Consider the following 18,989-nt stretch of genomic DNA (forward strand, 5'->3'; position numbering starts at 1 on the left):
ATCTAGCTTTAAAATTTAAGAATTTACCTGTCCTTAATTGCTCTCTGGAGGAGCCTGCATACTTCCATTGACCTTGTTGGGAATTTAGGATCTTAGATTGTACTCTAAATTGCATCTAAATTAGGTGTCTAAAGTACATGGTGTGAATATCCCTTATGTAAGAGAACACAGAGAGGCACAAAGAGGTTCAGTAGCAGAAATACAACCTTTTGCAACATGCACGTAACTCATATTTAGACCTTCATACTCAGAGCTGTGCAGTATTTTTGGCACTAGAGCTTGTCTGATTTTGAAATAGCAAAGACTAAATAGTGATTAACAACATTCCAGCTCTAAACATGCTCTTTTTGGTCTAGTGAGGTAGATCCATACATTTAACAGTTCTAAGCATAGGGCTGCATTCAACAATGCAATCGCTCAAATAGAAACCAAAGTCCATCAAGTTTTTTTAGAAAAAGGATTGGGAAGTATCATAAAACAAGCATTGCTCTTACTGCAACAATAGTTCCTGCAAGAGGTTCTCTGTTTATAACAAGTGGGAATTAATCTGCAGAAATAATTTACAATGCAGATAGGTGGAAAAAAAATTTAGTTATGACCAAGGGGATAAGGTAATAGCAATGGATACTTGTTTCAATGTGGATTTGTAAAAAAATGAAACAGACAAAATCCAACAGCAAATCACTTCTGGAGAAGAAAAGGATGAATTCATATAAGTGAAATTCAAGCTGTATATAGAAACAGTCTTTCCCAACTACAAGACCTAGTAAACTTATTAGCTGTTTCCAAAAGAGTTAAAAGCATTCACTGTGTGTAGTTTTTAAAATGACTTCGAAAATAAACTCATTCACTATGTAAGTCTTGTACTGATCAGTTCTTCTCCATCTCTACACTATTTGAATTTAAATTTATGGCTACTGTAGAATATTAATCTTCTAGGGTGTTCAGTGGTAAAATATATTTCTCAGTAGTCAGAACAGAAGAAAAAAAAAAACTTTTCCAACCTTCCATGTGCAAGAGTTATTTATAATACAAACAGAATCCATTGAGATTTGTATATTATTTAGCCTGTATATGTTGGCAGCTAAATTATCCTGTGTGTAGAGGATTTCAAGAAAAGCAGTGCATAAGTACTGAATACTATTATTATTGGTCAGATAATGAAGTGGTGTTTCATATTAGTTAAAATGAATGAATGCTAACACATATCTTTATGCTTGAAATCATTAAAGGCAGGTGTCAGGCAGTACACTGGCAATGAATGGTATGACACACTGCAAAACCTAAGGTGTAATAGCTCTTTTTTTACAATATAGGTTGCATGTTTGCAACAGAAGACAGAGCTGAAGAAAATACTCCTACACATGCAAATTTGGGGCTGTTGAATCTACACAGTTCCAGCATCTTTTAAATGTCAGTCAGCCTCAGTCCAAGGATAATCCCACACCAGTAGGAAGCTGACGTGTCTTCACGTACAAAACTCTTACACAGCTCCACTGTGGAACTGATGAACTTATGTATGTGAAAAAGTAATGCTGAAGCATAACGTTCCCCTAACCAGAACCTCAGTGGAATCTGTTTTCCTAGGTAAAAAAGTTTTATTTTACTCCTTTACTGCTCTAAATATAAACTTCATTTATGCCATTATTTCCTACATCAAAATGACATCATTCTTAATACAGTGTATTTTAAACTGAAAAATATAGTGTATGCAATTGAAAATAAATCAAGCCAGAGAAGTGTTTTTCCTTTTCAAAAAATTTGCCAGAAACAACTACTTCTTGCTGAGAACTCACTAATAACAAATGGCCATTTAGAAGCTAGATTAGCCCTGTTAGACAATGGTTGCTACTTTGGACCATCCTGTGTCTTAAAAGATGATACACTGTAAAACTATATTTAAAAAAATATACTACAAATGTTACTGTTGCAAAATGAAGGAATCAATCAGGAATACATATTCAAAGGTTATAAAATCTTAATTCAGATCTGAATTACATGATCTCATGCTAATATTTATTTTTCTGACAACATTCTGTGTTCATTTTCCTTGCTGCTGCAGCCTAGTATCTGAATTGAAAGAAGAAAAGGCAATCAAAATGGCAAGTAGGACACAAAGACTGAGATTTTATCCCTGTCTCTGAATAAAGACTCCCACATTTCTCTATTTCACATATATCCCATAACATTGTCTGCTCTATACTGATGATGAATAGAAATAATATGCAGCTGGTAACTACACATTCTTTTTCATCAAGGTTAGATTATTAAGCTTTTGTCTGTTAAAGCATTACTGTCTTGTAGCTTGCAACTTGTTTCAAAATGTTTTCTCTAAAAGTTTTTTTTCAGGCATCAAAGATCTCCAGAAATTCAGGATGTTGTCACTAGCACTGTTTTAAAAATCATGTTTATCTAATCAAACTTGCTATTCTTTTTTCTTAATAACTTCATAAGATTAAATTTATGACAACTGAAAACAGCTTTTTGAAGATATGATTGAGTTGGTATGTGGTCCCATCACACCTGCTTACTGTGATGCAGATGTTCTTCTTTTCCTTTAATAGAATATTCTACCAAGGGAATGTTGCTGTGTTTTCAAATGCAGCTCTGATTTTCTGTTTCGCTCAGGGGAACTGTAGCCCTTTCTTTCAGTTTTGCACTCCATGACAGCACGAACTCAAAGCCCAGAAACTGCAAATACCCTTTATGATGGTGCTATGAAGCAACTGTTTAGAAATTTAAGACAAAACAGCACAGACTACCTACTTATCACATATGTATAGGGTAATGAGCACCAGCAGCCTAATATGCCAAAGATCATACGTACACCTATTTGAACACAGAAAGTTAGTGACGCTATTGACTAAAGTTAAGAATGGATTCAGGTGTCTAAGAATGCTCAGCAACCTTTTGTTAGCAGTTCTTTAGGTACAAAACCTTCTTTCTTACAGATCCATATTGACACTGACTTACTGAAAATGTAGATGGGTTTATTTTGGTTCATGGAACTTACAACATGAAGAATTCTTCAAACAGCATGAAGGTTTGAAGATGTGATCCTTAGAAAAAAGTGGGTTTTTTTCAGTTTTGGTTTAAATTTATTTCTTCAGATAGGACAAAAGTATGTTGTTCTTCATCACATACTGCAAAACACACCTATCCACATTCTTTTAATAGGATGTTTTGATGATACCAAGGTCAGAGGAAGATAACTGGCATTATATTTTTAAATGCAAAATTGTCATGTTAATACACTTTTTAAGACAATGTTTCTATAGAACAGGAGAACAGGAGATTTTATAATTTAGAAATGATTCAGCATAATATATTTAAAAGCTTTAAGTCAAATGTTACTGTCAGACGTATCTAATTAGTCAAACATTGCTCTAGGCTACCTGAAAAAGAGGTGAGTTCTGAATAGAGAATAATTTCTGACAATTCGTGTTACAGCTACTACCATTTCCTTATAAAACAATGCTTTTACAGTTTCATTGCTGCAAAAAAACAGGAATATGGATCATTCTGGATAATGATATCTTAGTTACTTTATTTGTTTTGGTGTTTGGTTTTGGGTTTTGGTGTTTGGTTTTTTTAATCAATTATTTCCTCTGTAAAACAATTCATTTCTTGCAAATGATGAGTGGTCAAACTCTTTTGTTTAAAATATACTAGATAGGCATTTAACACTATGTGTTCTGCTAAAAGCATGTGGCTAGGCAGCAGAGAAGAAAACTGCTTTTTAAGTGAGGTTGAACTCTGGAGAAGAAAGAAGATTCCTCCTTTTCTGAGAACAACTGAGTACATTCATCTGTGAGGCAAGAGGAAAATCTGCAGACTGAAGGTAGATAAAGCAAATAAAATATTCCAAAAATAAATACATTTTCCACAGCCAAGAATAAACCCACTGCTAAGCCTCAAAGATTACTGTAAAAGAAAACAATTTTCTTATGTCTATATGAGTGTAAATCAATATGAATGGATATGAAGAATGAAAGAGTTGGGATGACAATCTAAGGTCTAAACTATATATAGATATATCGAGGTTTGGAAGGGTGTTGGTTTTGTTTTACTTTAGGCTTTCTCTTGTCTAGTTCTCTCAACTAAACACTCAATATGCTGAAAGCTCATTTGTATTTGGAATGCACCAGGAATACTCCTGAACTGAAGCTCATCTTCCAGCTTAGTTTGATCATACACCCCGTGACTGCTCCACAAAGCAAACCAAAGCACTGTAAATGTGGGTGAGTCACTTAAAAACACTCCTGGTCTGAAAAGCATTACAATATAAAATATAATTTAATTTATAATTAAAAATTTATATGCTAGTAGAGTATTATAAAATCATATGCAATACACAATATTTCTGTACTTAAGATATTATTATTTTTCATTGATTTTAAATTTTTGTTGCTTGATAAGAGCTGAATTCCAGTACTTAATACCATGTTTGCTTAAAACAAAACAAAACAAAGAAATTTGCTTTTTTACCTAGGCATTGGGTTTCAGTACCACTCCAGAGACCGTTTGCCAAGCATTCTCTCACATGAGAACCAACTAATGTGTATCCTGTGTTGCAGGTGAATATTGCAGTAGCTCCATACACTGTTAAAGTTCCAATCTTATTTCCATTTGGTGGAGACGGAAGACCACCACAGGAGATAACTAGGAAAAAAACCCAAACAACAGAACAAACTGAAATATGAAAATACTTTTCATAATTTCTGAGACTAAAAGACAATATTCCACTTCATATTTTCTTAAAAATTGTAATAGGAATAAATATGAGTTGTATTCCACAGTAAGGGCTTAAAATTATGCTTGATTTGGTAACACATGTTCAAAATCTGAAAATTCTTCACATCTTGGCAGCAGCTTAAACACAATCTGTATTTTCAGTTATGAAAAAATGGAATTACATGAATGTTCAGGGAGGCTGTGGTTATGTTGAGTGTGTACATACTCTTGGCTACTCCTCAAATATACTTTACCCAGCCATTTTAAGTGTTATGTCTGTTTAAAGATACTATCTTAACACGTAGTACTCTGAATTGTTATGAACTGTCTTTTTTCTTATTCCCACTACTATTTATAATCACATAACATTTATGGTTGTCTGCTTGCTTAAAATACACAACTTCTGTTGTTTCTTAAGGCTAGACTTGATCCGTTATCACAGAAACCTTCTGTAGCATCAGCTGCAACCCACAGCTATTACAGGCACCACATGACAAATTACCTTTTAAGAATGTATCAAACTGTAATTTAATTAAAACCATTCTGTCATGTCTTTTGTTTCTAGAAAAACATATCAATAATATTGTAACTTAAGATGTAAAACAATGCCTTCAAGAGCTTCAATTAAATTTTATTATATTTTAGCATAAATAATGGGTTTACTTTCAAGACATGTTAATCACAACTAAAAGTCCTATCTGCAACCTCAAGGCCACAATCTTCTATAGTTTAAAAGGTTCACTACAGAAAACAACATGGAATTGGGTAGAACTTTGATAAAATCAAGTACATACCACTGTGCTGTTATCAGTCATAATCAGAATATATGTGCTCAAAGTTTCTTACGCACATAAGGTTTCCAGAGGTGGATAAGACTCCTTTTGACTACAAACAAGTCACATTAATGTAATTTGTGGAGTAGTCTAACACTGTAACTTCTAATGCTATGCTGAATATTAATTACACTTATGCTACGTTATTATTTTCCTAAAATGCAATAGAATGAATTGTTCTAAACATATTACAGATGCTTTATTATTTTTAATTACAGTGTTTCCAGTTGAAGATAACTAAACTACACGAGTAATGAACCGCCTCATGATTTTTTAGGTAGCTGATCAGCATAATCATAGAAAAATAAAATAGATTTATTAGTTAGGCCTCTTTTAATCCAGAACCCCCTTAATTTGATGTTTTGCAATTCTTTTAGAGATATATTCACAAATAGATATTAAGAAATATGATCTAAATGCCTTATCATCAGTGTTTCAATTAGCTTTCCTGCTGCTTCAGAAATACCGAAGCTAGAATCTATATTTATATAACCTATCTTTAGCAATTGAATGACAGAAAGTAAATAGTAGACTCCTCAAAATACAGTGTATTTCTGGATCTTAATGAACTATATCCAATGGAAATACTACTGAACATCTCTTGAGGAATGAAGTTTGCCATAATTAAATTATAAACAGTCCTCTATCAGAGGGCAAAATAATGTATCTTTCTTAGAAATAAACTAATGTTTCTTCAATCAGCAACTCCTTGGGTTTCTATATCTATCTAATACTTTGGTTTTGGTTAATTGCATCCTATGTGGGTCACCACATTTTCTGTTTACATAAAAATTCGGCACTTGTAGAGGCTGGTCAAGAACTAGCTTTTCAAAGACTTCTTAGCAGCTGAGCAGTAGCTGCATATTAGGCAGTAAAATGGAAAACTAGGTTTTTTAGCATGTGTGCACAGAAGGGGGCACAATTGCTATTAACAGAATAAAAAATCATTAGTTTTAAATCTGAAAAGAAAATTGTTATAGCTGTTACTGGTTTATACGAGATATAGAAGTCACCTTATTTTTCCAACTGAACGTTTTCAGAAGGACATTTTCCCAAAACAAAAGTAGAGGAATAAATCAGAAACAACATAATTCCACAACCCATCATCATTTAGATAAGATCTGATACATTGCTTTCATGTATGTATTGCATTGATTGTTGTTACAAGTAGTTCTCTCAGACTTGTTCTGAAAACATCTTCAGTTTTTTTTCTTTTCTAGAAAATAAGTATTGTTTTGTATTAATTTTATTTAAATTATGTAACATCCATCTTGGTTCTCTTTTCTTTGTTCTTTTCCCATACTAGCATCATTCTCTAATACTGCCTCTATAATTCCATGCCTTAGGTTTGTAGCCACACACTTCCCAGTACTGTTGAGAGTTTGTGTCAATTTATACTTGAGTCACCCTTGGGAATGATTTGGGACCATCTGAGATGACTTTGGGTGTTCTGTCTAGCCTCCAGCTGCTGTTGAAGAAGACTGAGAATCAGTCTCATGTCTCTTCAGTATCTACCAGCTTAGACACTGTAATTTGTCTCATATGGCATTAGGAGCTTGTATTTAGGCAAAGTAATTTTGTTTTCTGTTTATCACAATATGTACATCATACCGAATGTTTTGCTCAACCACTTATTTGGAATATGCAAAGCTATCTGGTTTTGATGTTCGTTCTGTTATCACTATCATAGAATCATATGAAATACTTTTGGTACCATTTATCATAAGGTATTATTGACATGTCTACAGTCTTAACAGAGTCTGACAGAGCGGAATGATTCTGTTCTCTTTTCTTAAAAAATACCAGAAGGTATAATTTAGTAAACTGTTCACTTGATCCCAAGAATTCCTTCCTACACTGCTGTCATAAAAATTCTCTTATTGATTCAGCTTGTTTCAGAGTAGTCGTTCTCAAATATCTTCTAACATTAGGAAAAGGGGGGAAAAAAAGTGGCACTCTCTAAAAAGAAAATAAAGCATCTATTTTAGCATCTCTTTCAGGACGAAATACTACATTTGAATACCTCACTGAAAATTATATAGTACTCTGAAAAACTGAATGCCCAAATCTTATTTCCAGTTCTGCTTAGTATGCTAGGCCTGCCAGTTGGCCATTTTCCTTCAAATGATGGGATCTTCTGTGCTGCCCTGGCATTGAAAGAGAGCATGTATTACCATAATGAGGGAAAGGTTTCTGCTTTAAGGGTAGCAGAACTAGATGAACGTGCCAAATATCCTCTCCAACTAAAGCAAATAACACATTGGAAATGAAGAAATGAAGTTTTGGGGAGATTAATTAGGACTTTGACACTGTAAACCTTGTCAACTGTATGATCCCACTGAGAATGTCAGGGTTCCCTAAACCTTTGAACGTCCAAAGTCAGGGCTGATGTGATTTATGATACTTTCATATGAAGACATTATAGAAGCTCATATGTATGTTTCTCCAACAGTACAGTTCTCACCCAAGAGGTCAAAGCAATATCATCTTCTAATCTAACTAGTCTGGAGTCCTCTAAGTAATAACATTATCACCTAGTGTTCTCAGAATACTTAAGCACTATCTAGTTGAATGACTCCATAGTCAGACACAGATCATCATCCAGACTGATCTTCTGATGCTACTTCATTGACTCATGTATGAAATATATTGTACTTTCCACATAAAGAGTTTAAATCGATTAATTTCAACAAGTTAATGAAAATTTCATATTTGCTTACTTATAGGAAACTGATAGTGAAATATTTTTACGAGAATCTTTATACTATTTATAAAATAGAATATTTTATTAAAAAGCATAGAATATTCTGTAAGGAAGTATGTTCCTTACCCTTACAACTTGGCCTTTCATTGCCAATACTCCAGGTTCCATTAGTCCTGCACTGTATGAGTCTTTGACCCAATAAATAATATCCAGGACTGCAGCTGAGCATAACTTGAGCTCCATACTCATTCAGTGACCCAGAAATCAGTCTCCAGACAACATGTTCTGAAAGCAGAGTCTCTATGCTGGGACAAGTAAGAGCTGTGAAGAAAGGACACTTAAATATTAGCATTCTACCACTAAGTTTCTTCACAGATAAATGACTTGCCTTACTGGCAGAAGTTTTGTAATGTAAAATTGAACATACCATAACTATTTTTGATATACAAGTTCTAGAAAAAATAATGAACATCATACAGTGAGTATTACAAATTGAACAGGAGTCTGTGGTACATTTTCATTTAGTAAGATGCAGTGGAACAATGACATACAGTTATCTTTCTCTAATACCATTTATTTTAATATTTCAGAGATAAAACACATTACAGACTACAGCGGATGTAAAAGGGAAACCAAATAATGCCATGTAATTTTTGCAAAGGTTCATGTGATGCTTTAGTTTTCTATCCATTACATTAACTTTGAAAAGCTCTAACAAGTTCTTAAAACAGGTTGCCATAAAAGCTGTTAACAGACGTTCAAATGGTATGCTGTGGGCATTCAGGAAAATTATTACATTCAAGAACACTGACATAAAAAAAAAAAAAAAGATAACATTTAGAGAGATTTCTAGAGTGCTTTCTGTTCTGTTGCTTTTAGTATTTCAGATTTCATAAAATAATGCAGTTGTTGCCAGTAGACAAGACCTGTAGTTTATGTTTTTCATAAGGCTTAATATAGCTACCAAGCATATATGGCATTTTAAAATACTCTTCAATTTGACTCTCTGCAATTCAAGATAAAGTACACAGAATATTTACAATATTTATGATATTGACATGCATTCTATCTTAATGTCCCTATGTCTCTAAAGATTAGCCTAGATTTATGAAAATATTTATGATTACTTTGTTTAAAAATAGCTGTATTTTGTATCATACCATGTTGTTCAGAATTTCCCTGCTATAGAAACACTCTGAATGGGCTAGTTACTGTTTACATTCCAAGGAACACTTCAGAAAAAAACTACTACCCCAGCAACACTTCAGAAAAGCCATGCTTTACAAGTAAAAACAGACAAACATGTAATAGAAGATTAGTTTCTTTTATGTTGCGAAAAGAAGGTGATAAATTTTCTAAGTGTTTGTTTTACTTCAGAATTATCACCTCTGATCTTTTGTAAACACACTTTTTTGATCACCACACTTAGTGTAAGATAAAAACATTAGGAGGACTTGTGTAAAAACCCCAAAGTGTAGTGAAGAAATAAAGGGTCTGATTCTCATGTATGTTATAATAAATTTACACCATCTCACCAGGGAAAAGACTAATAAGGCTGACCCCACAAAATTACATACTCTGTAGGCTTCACACTATCTGAGAGGTACAAAGTGATCTTGTCGCGAGTATGAAGATGTGATGAAAGAGACTAGTTCAGGCAATCAGTGAAATACAGGGAAAGTGACAGAAGCAAAATTCCTGTGAAAAATTAGATTTCCACCACTTTTCAGAATACCTTTGATAATGCTAGAATTATACATCTACCTTTTCCAATAGCTATCTTACCCATGGTAAATTCTAGCATCTAGGAAACGCAGACCTGGCACCACAGCATATTTGTGAAGATATGTAAGAATTTATGAAGTAGAAATCATCTGAAGAACTTCCAAATGACAGATTATAAGATTACATTAAGTTGAAATATTAAAATATTTATTCTTAGATTTTTTCAATATATTTTAGGAAGGATTGCCAGTGTACAATCACTTTGAATCTTAATAGTTCTTCACTTTGGCCTTTATAACAATATTCTGACTAGTTATGAACAGTTTCCCAGGTTAAAGGCAGACTTCCTACTTCCTAATCTAATTAATTTGATACTGATACTAAACTGTGGTTTATAGCTACTCAAAGATTATAAATTATTAACCAAGAAACATTTTCTTATTTCTTGTTAAATACAATAAGCATAGTAAATCACCTCACCTAACACCTTTGACTGAAAATTGTATAGGTCTCAGAAGATAAAATATATTCTAAATAGGTACTTAACACCCCTCCAATTTAACATTTTTGTCACTTCTCCTTTCAAGCAATAGTTTTATAATTTTCTTCAAAGATTAAAGGGGTTTTTTAATTTAGTGTAATAGTAAAAATTTTAGTCTTAACCGTAGGGGTATCTTAAGACACTTAGAGATAAGAGGTTCAGCTATGTCAGAATATGTAAATAAGCCATACAGATGTTTCCTTTCCATACTGTTGTTAGTTGTTAGTTACAAAAACTCAAATCTAACAAGAATTAGTTCAATAATGTGCTCAACTTTTAGTTTTAACTCTTCATAATGACCAACTCTTTGTAATTTCATTATTCTTTTTACTTGCTTTTCTGGTAAACACAGCACTACACTATTAATAGTTTCCTAGAATCTGAATACCAGAGGACTGACTCTTCCCTTTTGTTGTCCTTCTGCCTACAAGTCTTTGCTTGTCTTTTCTTATGGCTACATAAGCAAAAGAAAGTACAGCTCAAGCTATTCCAGGAATATCTTGAATACTGTGACTCAATGTAACTATTGTTTCAAGGGGGAAAAAAAAAAAGACAGCTGCAATGTATATGATGGAAAAATATCTCAATTACAGGAGCTTGCTATTATTATTTCCAAATGTAATGGCATCTGATACTTGGTTGCCATTCTTCAGCAGGTAAACAATCACAAAGAAAAAGGAAAGGGAATTTCTGTCTTACTGCATTGTGAACTTATAATGCAATAATGAGAAATATATTGTTTTGTCCTGGTTTCAGCTGGGACAGTTTATTTTCTTCTTTAGTAGCTGGTGCAGTGCTGTATTCTGGGTTTGGTGTGAGAACAGTGTTGACAGCACACGGATAGTTTTGGTTGTTGCTGGGTGATGCTCATACTAAGTCAAGGACTTTTCACTTTCTTGTGCCCTGCCAGCAAGAGGGCTGGAGGGGCACAGGAATGGGGAGGGGACACACTTGGGACAGCTGACCCAAACAAGCCAAAGGGACATTATGCTGAGTATATAAGCTGGGGTGAGAAGAAAAATGGGGGGACATTCAGATTGATGGTGTTTGTTTTACCAAGTAACCATTATATGCGATGGAGCCCTGCTTTCCTGGAGGTGGTTGAACACCTCCAGGATGATGGGAAGTGGTGAATGAATTCCTTTTTTGCTTTGCTTGCCCACACAGCTTTTGCTTTACCTATTAAACTCCCTTGATCTCAACCCATGAGTTTTCTCATGCTTCCGACTTTCCCCCATCCCATTGTTGGGGGTAGTGAGCTTGCAGCTGCGTGGGGCTCAGTAACCACCTAGGATTAAACCATGACACATTCAAATAAACCTTTTTGACTAAATTCACTATTAGCTTAAAAAAAGGTCAGGTCACAAATGACGCTTGAGAGATCAGTGTGGTTTAAGTTCATAAGTATTAGTAAAATAAGAAGTCAGTAGGAAACAAATAATTCCATATACCACAGAATCTAAGAACAATGACATAAGAAAAAAATAGAATCACTTGAGCAAGATGATAGTTTCAGTATGCTAGTAGAAAAAAAAAAAACCAAAAAACCCCCACACAGGGTTTAAGTGTTTCTTGACGTTCAACATACTTAAATGGGAAAGGCTTCAAAACCTCAAAATAGATGAACAAAAGGATCACATGTTATTCAGTCTCAGTCTGTCAATCCAGTCAGCTATGTCAAGTCTGTGATCAGTCTAAAGTACCTGGACTAATCTAAAATACCTAAACTAATTAACTGTTTTGTTACAATTCATACTGAAAGTACTAATGTTTAATAAGTACTCTATGTTACATATCAAACCTTGAAAATATACCCCCAAAATTGCTTCCTGACCTCAGGACTTATTAAAGAAAATGTTAAGAAAACTATTGGGTATGATGTTCTGAATGTTCTAGCAAAGAAACACCCCAAAATTGCACAATATCTATGATGAGTTGGTGGTGAATCTTTGCCTGTTTATACTAACAAATTGTTTTTTGCATTTATATAAAACTGATGCTTTATTTTAGAACTATTTATGATTCATAGTTCTATAACTAGACTTACTGAAAATTATAAAAAAGGCTTCTAAAATTTCTAATTATTTTCCAGTTAATTTCTAAATAAAAATCAATGTCTGAACCATCACTGTTACAGCTCAGAACACCATAGCTTCCAAAAATATCTACAGTGAAATCTGCAATATGCAGATTATGGAACAGGAATATTAGCTATTCTTTAAAATGTTTCATATTAGAGACGTTAGCATAAACCAATGAAGGATGTGAATTAAATCCTTGAATTAATATTTTAAAGGAGTAATGGAAAAGAGAAATAAAGTTATGCTGTTGTAGGGAGCATCCCAGGCAATTAAAATGTTAGAAAAATTAATTAATCACAAACTCAATTTCCTAGGTTATGTATGCGCTTACTTCTATGAAAAGGAAAGCAAGTAAGAACAGAGGCTAACAAGTTATCCTATTTCAGCAGTCTTTTGTTAGCAAACAGATGCTTGTCCAGATCTCAGCACCAACACATACGAAGTACAACCTATATAGGCACATTTTATATGTAATTATACAGAAATATAATATAATATTGTATACATTCATACTTTTGGTTTACAAATTATGGTAGTTAGCTTTAGAGAACTGGTAGGGTACCATGGCATAATAATAATAATAAAAAAATGACACCATTATCTTGCAATAAGTGAACATATTCGGTCTTCTGATCTCATTAAGAGAAACATGGAAGTAAATCATTAAGTTTGCTTTTTTACCCTCTGGCACAATATTTTAAAGCAAGTCTCTAGATCTGGTCAAAAAGCACAGATAATGCACAGAACTGAAAATTCTGCTTTTCATTAGCAGTTCTTATTTTAATGCTCTTTTCAGCATATTTCTTAATTCTTAATTCCACTACTAACACAGTAAGGCACCACTCATTCCTTCTAGTTCTTTCAGTTCTTAAGAATAGTCTAAGCCAACTGTTTTTCTATATTATTCAGAGGAAAAAGAAACAACAACACATTCAAGCTATGACAGACTTTTAACGGCATCAACTAAGAAGTTCAACTGCTGTGGTGGGAGAACCTAAGATTTAGATGAGTATATTTATTTCATGAAGAAAGTCAGGGTCAAGTGTCCAGAAAATCTCAAACCCTCAGAAAATATATTCAGTGACTCCCCAAAAGATAACTATTCTTATCTGTCATGTTTAGCACATGAAATGTAAGGAGATCATTCAAGTCACAAGGATGTTCAGGAAAAACTGTATACTACTTCTGTTCCCATTTCTATCAATTTTGGCTTTTGTGCCCAAACAAAAAACACATGTACAAGATGAAAAAAAAACCAAAAAAACCTTTTAGAACACTGAAAAATCTAGATTTCTAAATCAGAGGAACTTCACAGGAGAAGGAGAAAGATACACAGGAAAACAAGCACATGGTGAAAAATATTGAAAAATATAAATACAAAATTTAAAAACAAAAGTGTCTCAGATGAATGGATTGACCCTCACCAACACCTTCAGATTACTTTGTTTCTTTACAGAATAGTTATGGATATTATTCCAGGCATGAATATCTCTATTCAGTAAATAACTTAGATAGCCAAGTGTGACTCTGGATTGAATTTAAGGAGCAACACATGTAAATTTTGCATTGACAGCTAAGTCCTTTTCTGTTTCCATCTTTCATTTTCTGCATTAGAAGACCTTATGCCTCTGTACTTGGTGATATATATTCTGAAGAAAGTAACACACTAAATAAAAAGAATAATTTTCACTAATTATTCACAAACAAAATATAATAGTCATGCTATAATGATGCAATGTTATAAAATAATAGGAAGAGAATATATCATTCAAAGGAGAGGAAGGAAATTTCATTTGTGTTCTTCTCCCTTTGTAATTTATCACTGCAAGTATCAGCATCTATATTTCCATAGTAGCATACAACATTCAAATCATACTGATGAAATGGAAAAGAAAAAAAAAATCCCAAAAGATTGTTATGTCTTTTTTTTTTTTTTTTTTTAATCTTAGAAGGACAGAAACATGACTTTTCACAAGAGTAACTTAAATATGTATAAAAATTCTAACGATAGGTAAAACTGTTTCTCAGCTAACTATAGTTACAACTTAAAACCTTAAATTTGCCTGTTCATCCTTTCCTTTCTTTTTAAGCATTATCCAGATGATATTAGTAGGCGTAAAAGGTATTACAGGCAGTTTATCTGCCTTACAGTAAGGAAAGAATCACGTAAGCATCAGTGCTTGTCTATACCTTGAGACTAAAGTTGTTTAATTTATTCAGATTTCTTGGTATATCTACATCTTTTGGATGGGACATTTCTTGGAACTGTGTATCACAGTCACTTCTCTGACCAACAGTAATGTACTAATTCACAGGTTTCAGCAGAAATTTTTTGCATACTTTACACAGTGTTCTGATTCATATGTTGTTTGTAAAGACAGTATTGGCTTGATTTAAAGTACTGCTTGATAAAGACTTTCAAATAGCAATACAGATAGATATCTCTAGTTCCCTTCATGTGCTAGAGATGGCTATGTAGAGTAACAGAAGGAAGTTATCTATTTGTCATTCAATTAAGCTTTCTTAATAGATGTATGTTGATTGGTATTGCACGTAATCAAATACAATAGCCTAATGTCCACGATCCATCTGTGTCTTGCTGTATGACCAGCACGAATCATATTTCTCATGATTCAAAACTAATATAAATACTTTTAACAAAAAGAGTTTCAAACATCTGCCTCAGGCATTATATTATCAGAGATACTTTGCAAAACAAACTGCAATGATTTCAACCTTCATTTTAATAGACCTGGGGATAAATTGAACTCATTTATTTACCATTTACCTTTCAGTGCTATGTTTGCTTCTCATCAAGTCTGAGCTGTTTCTGTCTCTGCAGACCAAATACATTTATCCTTACAGCAGTAATGCTACAAAAAACAGGTTGTTATGCAGATTATCTAAGCTTTTCTGCACTTTGCAAGTAAGAAATCTTGGGTAAAGCATGCCTACCTCTGAACAGCAATTTATTTTTAAAATATTGACTTTAATACTTTCATGTAGATCACTAGCACTTTAATTTAGCACTTATGGTTTTAGAAGTAATGCATTTCTTTTTTCAAACTGAATAAATTTTTAGAAAAGGAATAAATAAGATAAAAAAGTGTTATATATATTTATTTAGAGTACTATAGATATTAATCAAAACTTCTTAATGTTGAAAGTTGTGTTAAATATTAATAATTAAGCTTTGTTTTACAGGGTTACAGGGTAGTCATTGTCTGGTTCAGTTTGATCATTTCAGTGATACACGATTTATTTATTTTTTCACTGCAGATATAGTGTTATTAATTCAGTATTTTTAAACTCCAATTAGTTTAACTGACCTCTTCCCTCCAAAATACCTGTTCATATTTCTGCTGATTAATCATTCAAGTCATGTCAAAGGAGAGAATGAAGCACAGTTCAGTGCACTGGAGCCCTGCCTTCCCTCTGCACGAGGATCTGAATTTGATCATGTTTGTGTGTTCACAGCTGGGTTTTAATAATCCTCATATAATCTGTGGAACTACTGTGTTCAGTTTAGGCACTGTCCCTCAAGAAAGGTGTAGATCAACTGGAGATTGTCCAGGGGACAATAATGAGACTCACTGGTCCAAAAAGTATGAAGAATGAGAATGAATAGCAGCAAGACAATTATCTCTAAGGAAAAGGTGACTTAGTGCACTGGGTGAAGGAGTCAATGTGTGGGCAGCAGGAAGGGTGCTGCAGGGGTGAAGTCTCTGTGAAGAGGGGCTTGGACTGCTGGACACAGCACGTTCCAAAGGACCTGCCACAGGACACAGTTGAGCACATCAGCCAAGATGTGGCACCTCTGGGAAAGTGTATTTAGGAAAGGGTAAAATACCAGACAAGTAAAGGAGGAGGGAACAAAATGAGTGAGATGTGGCAGAGGGAACACCAGCGCGTCACAGGAGAAGGAGGAAGAGGAGGTGCTCCAGTCACCTGAGCTGGTATTCTGCTGCAACCCATGGAGATGACCATGTCAGAGCAGATATTAACACTGCAGCCTGTGCTGGGGCAGGTGGATATCTTCTAAAGGAACTGCAGCCAATGGAGGATCTACACTAAAGCAAGTTTATCCTGAAGGACAACAATCTGTGAAGACCCATACTGGACCAGAGGGAAAGTGCGAAGAGGAAGCAGCAGCAGAGAGGAGCTTTTTGTAAACTGACCACAACTCCCTTTCCTTATCCCTCACCACTTGGTGCTTGGAGTGGGGAGAAGAGTCAAGAGCAAAGGAGTGAAGTTGATCCTGGGAATAAGGGGAGGAAAGTGTTAGTTTGATTTTTTTCCTGAAATGTATTTGACCCTATTTTAATTGGCAATACATTAAATTAACTTTCCCCAAGTCAAGTCCTGTGACAGTAATCTCTCTGTCCTTTTCTCAACCCATGAGATTTTTCATCCTATTTTTCCCCCTGTCTGGTTGAAGAGAGAGTGAGCAAGCAGCTGGGTGAGGGTGTGGCTGCTGGCCAAGGTTAACCTACCACACTGAAAAAAACAACAGTATTCAAATACATTAAAGAGAATGAAAGAATAATAAAATTACTTCTATTTGTCCACTGTGGGTACAGAATGAAACAGTGCATTTACACTAAGAAAACCAGATTCTGGTTATATATACTAGGGAAATAATTACAAGTGGAAAAAAAAAGTAAAATACTGAAACAGAGTAATCAGGAAGGTCTTCAAGATTGGGTTAAATGATCATCTGCCAGTAATGCTTAGATCTCTTGAAGTAACTTTCAGTAGTATTTTTAACAATTCTTTGCTGTCAACTAATTCAAATAAATGAAAACCATTTCACAATCATATATAACTTCACAATTCTTATATTTGTACCATTTTATTTTTTCTTTAAAAATAAGTTGAATTTTACTTGTTTGAAAAACTAAACTGCTTTTCAAATTCAGAATCTGGAAAGCACATACACACACTGTTGATCAGCTCAAGATTCTAAATCAGCTCTCAAAAATTTTAGGTATAGGATTATAGCAATTAATAATTTAAAGATTATGTCCTAATTGGTATTTCAAGTGACATACTCAAAGTCAGCCTCAGGTAATTATTGCTTCCATTCAGTACGAAGACAGGCAATGGTAACCCGATGCAAATGAGAGGCCAAGCCACATGGTATAGGAGTGTGTGTTACACTGGCTAGTTCTGACAGCAGGCAAAAATGAAGACTAAAAGACTTTTATTCAGCTTAATTATATTAGCAGTATTTTAAGAAATATTTTTTGCTTTTATTACTTTAGAAGCTATATTAAAATAAATTACAATTGGTGGTTTTAAATTTTACTGTGAAAATGGAGAAGAGCACGTTATTCGTAATAACAAAACATACATGAAACTGAATTATCTAATAATTTTAATGCAGAGGTTTTTTTAAGACAATAAACAAAGGGCTTTTTAATAAAGAAATTTACAAGGGTCTTCTACTTTATTGAATGCTAAATGAATATGTATTCAGGGAATATGTATACATAAAACTTAAACATCAACAGCAAAGATTTTCCTGAGAAAGTTCAAGGGAAATATGCTTGAGAAATACATGCCCACTTACATTTGCAAACAGGTGGCCTCCCTTTGTTGCTCCATAATCCATCTTCTTGACACACTGCTGTTGCTTGTTGACTAGATTCTAGCTTAAAGCCTTCATTACATTCATATATCAGTCTACTGCCCAAAGTAAATTCATTACCTATAACTGAACCATTCCCAGGGGAGTCAGGAATACCACAAGATACAGCTGAAAAGAAAGGGAAAGATAAAGAATTGGTATTTTGTCATATTTTTTAAAAAATATTGTCCCACCACTGAAATAAGAAACATAAATTAGCAATTTTGACATAACCCATTAATAAAAACTTCAATTAATTTTCCATCTTATTTACAATGTTCCAATAAATGTAACAGCACTTAAAACATTGATAAACACTTTGAAGTGCATCTAAGATAGACAAACATTTTATAAATCACTGTTTTGTTAATCCAATCACTGTAGAGACAGAAATTTCAATATAGGCTCAGGACAAGAGTTTATTTGCTAGTGAGAAAACCAAGAAAGCATCCAAAGTGATTTGGCCCAAGAAGCAATAAACTGGGAAATTCTTAAATGTTTTCTAATAGTCTGCTTTTATTCTCTCAGGGTTTCTTTCATTCCTGCATTACTACAAACAAAACTTTATATTTGTTTGTTCTGTACATATAAAACAATGGTATTTAAGAATTCAATTTAACATTTCTTGTCTGATGAGAGAAGCACCTAAATATATGACTAGACAGGGAAGAGTTCTACTGAAGGGCATTATTCAGATATTTAACACTTATTTACACACCTGATTAATTCATTTCAGAATGCT

The 18,989-nt window shown here is 33.7% G+C and overlaps 1 protein-coding gene across 1 annotated transcript in view; it reads right to left on the reverse strand.

Annotated features, from left to right (window-relative positions):
* The window catches only part of CSMD1 (CUB and Sushi multiple domains 1), a 1,203,943-nt gene that overhangs the window by 68,132 nt on the left and 1,116,822 nt on the right, over window positions 1-18,989 (reverse strand). The window contains exons 50-52 of the mRNA XM_013299736.3: window positions 18,191-18,376; window positions 8,398-8,592; window positions 4,489-4,662 (exon numbers count right to left, since the gene is read on the reverse strand). Of these exons, the coding sequence (XP_013155190.2) occupies window positions 4,489-4,662; window positions 8,398-8,592; window positions 18,191-18,376 (555 nt within the window). The remainder of the gene's footprint in view (window positions 1-4,488; window positions 4,663-8,397; window positions 8,593-18,190; window positions 18,377-18,989) is intronic.

The sequence above is a fragment of the Falco peregrinus genome, chromosome 7 (genome assembly GCF_023634155.1).
Source record: "Falco peregrinus isolate bFalPer1 chromosome 7, bFalPer1.pri, whole genome shotgun sequence".
In the NCBI taxonomy this organism is placed as follows: Eukaryota; Metazoa; Chordata; class Aves; order Falconiformes; family Falconidae; genus Falco; species Falco peregrinus.